This window comes from Eimeria mitis, genomic scaffold (genome assembly GCF_000499745.2).
Source record: "Eimeria mitis Houghton genomic scaffold, Emh_scaff5762, whole genome shotgun sequence".
NCBI lineage: Eukaryota > Apicomplexa > Conoidasida > Eucoccidiorida > Eimeriidae > Eimeria > Eimeria mitis.
In genome coordinates, this window is record NW_013574010.1 from 2,568 (window position 1) to 2,814 (window position 247).

General features: G+C 48.6%; 1 protein-coding gene across 1 annotated transcript in view; it reads right to left on the minus strand.

The window, feature by feature from the left end:
• Positions 1–64: 64 nt before the first annotated feature.
• EMH_0084090 (uncharacterized protein) overlaps positions 65–247 on the minus strand; it is a gene marked incomplete at both ends in the record, with an annotated part of 434 nt that continues 251 nt past the window's right edge. Inside the window, 2 exons of the mRNA XM_013500710.1 lie at positions 65–143; positions 244–245. Of these exons, the coding sequence (XP_013356164.1) occupies positions 65–143; positions 244–245 (81 nt within the window). The remainder of the gene's footprint in view (positions 144–243; positions 246–247) is intronic.

Sequence of the window (247 nt, forward strand, 5' to 3'; positions counted from 1 at the left end):
TGTATTTTGCTGCTGAGGATGAGGTGTACAGCGAGCTTGTATTTGTGCTGCAGCAGAGCAGCACCTACTCTTTCTGTTTTTGTTTGTCTGCTGCTGCTGCTGCTGCTGCTGCTGCTGCTGCTGCTGCTGCTGCTGCCGAAGCGCTGCAGCCCATAGTAATTTAAAAAACCCAAAGACACCAAACCCTGCATGCGTTTTTCTAAGAATTTGTGAAACGCATGCAGCTCAGATACACTCAGTGTACGTA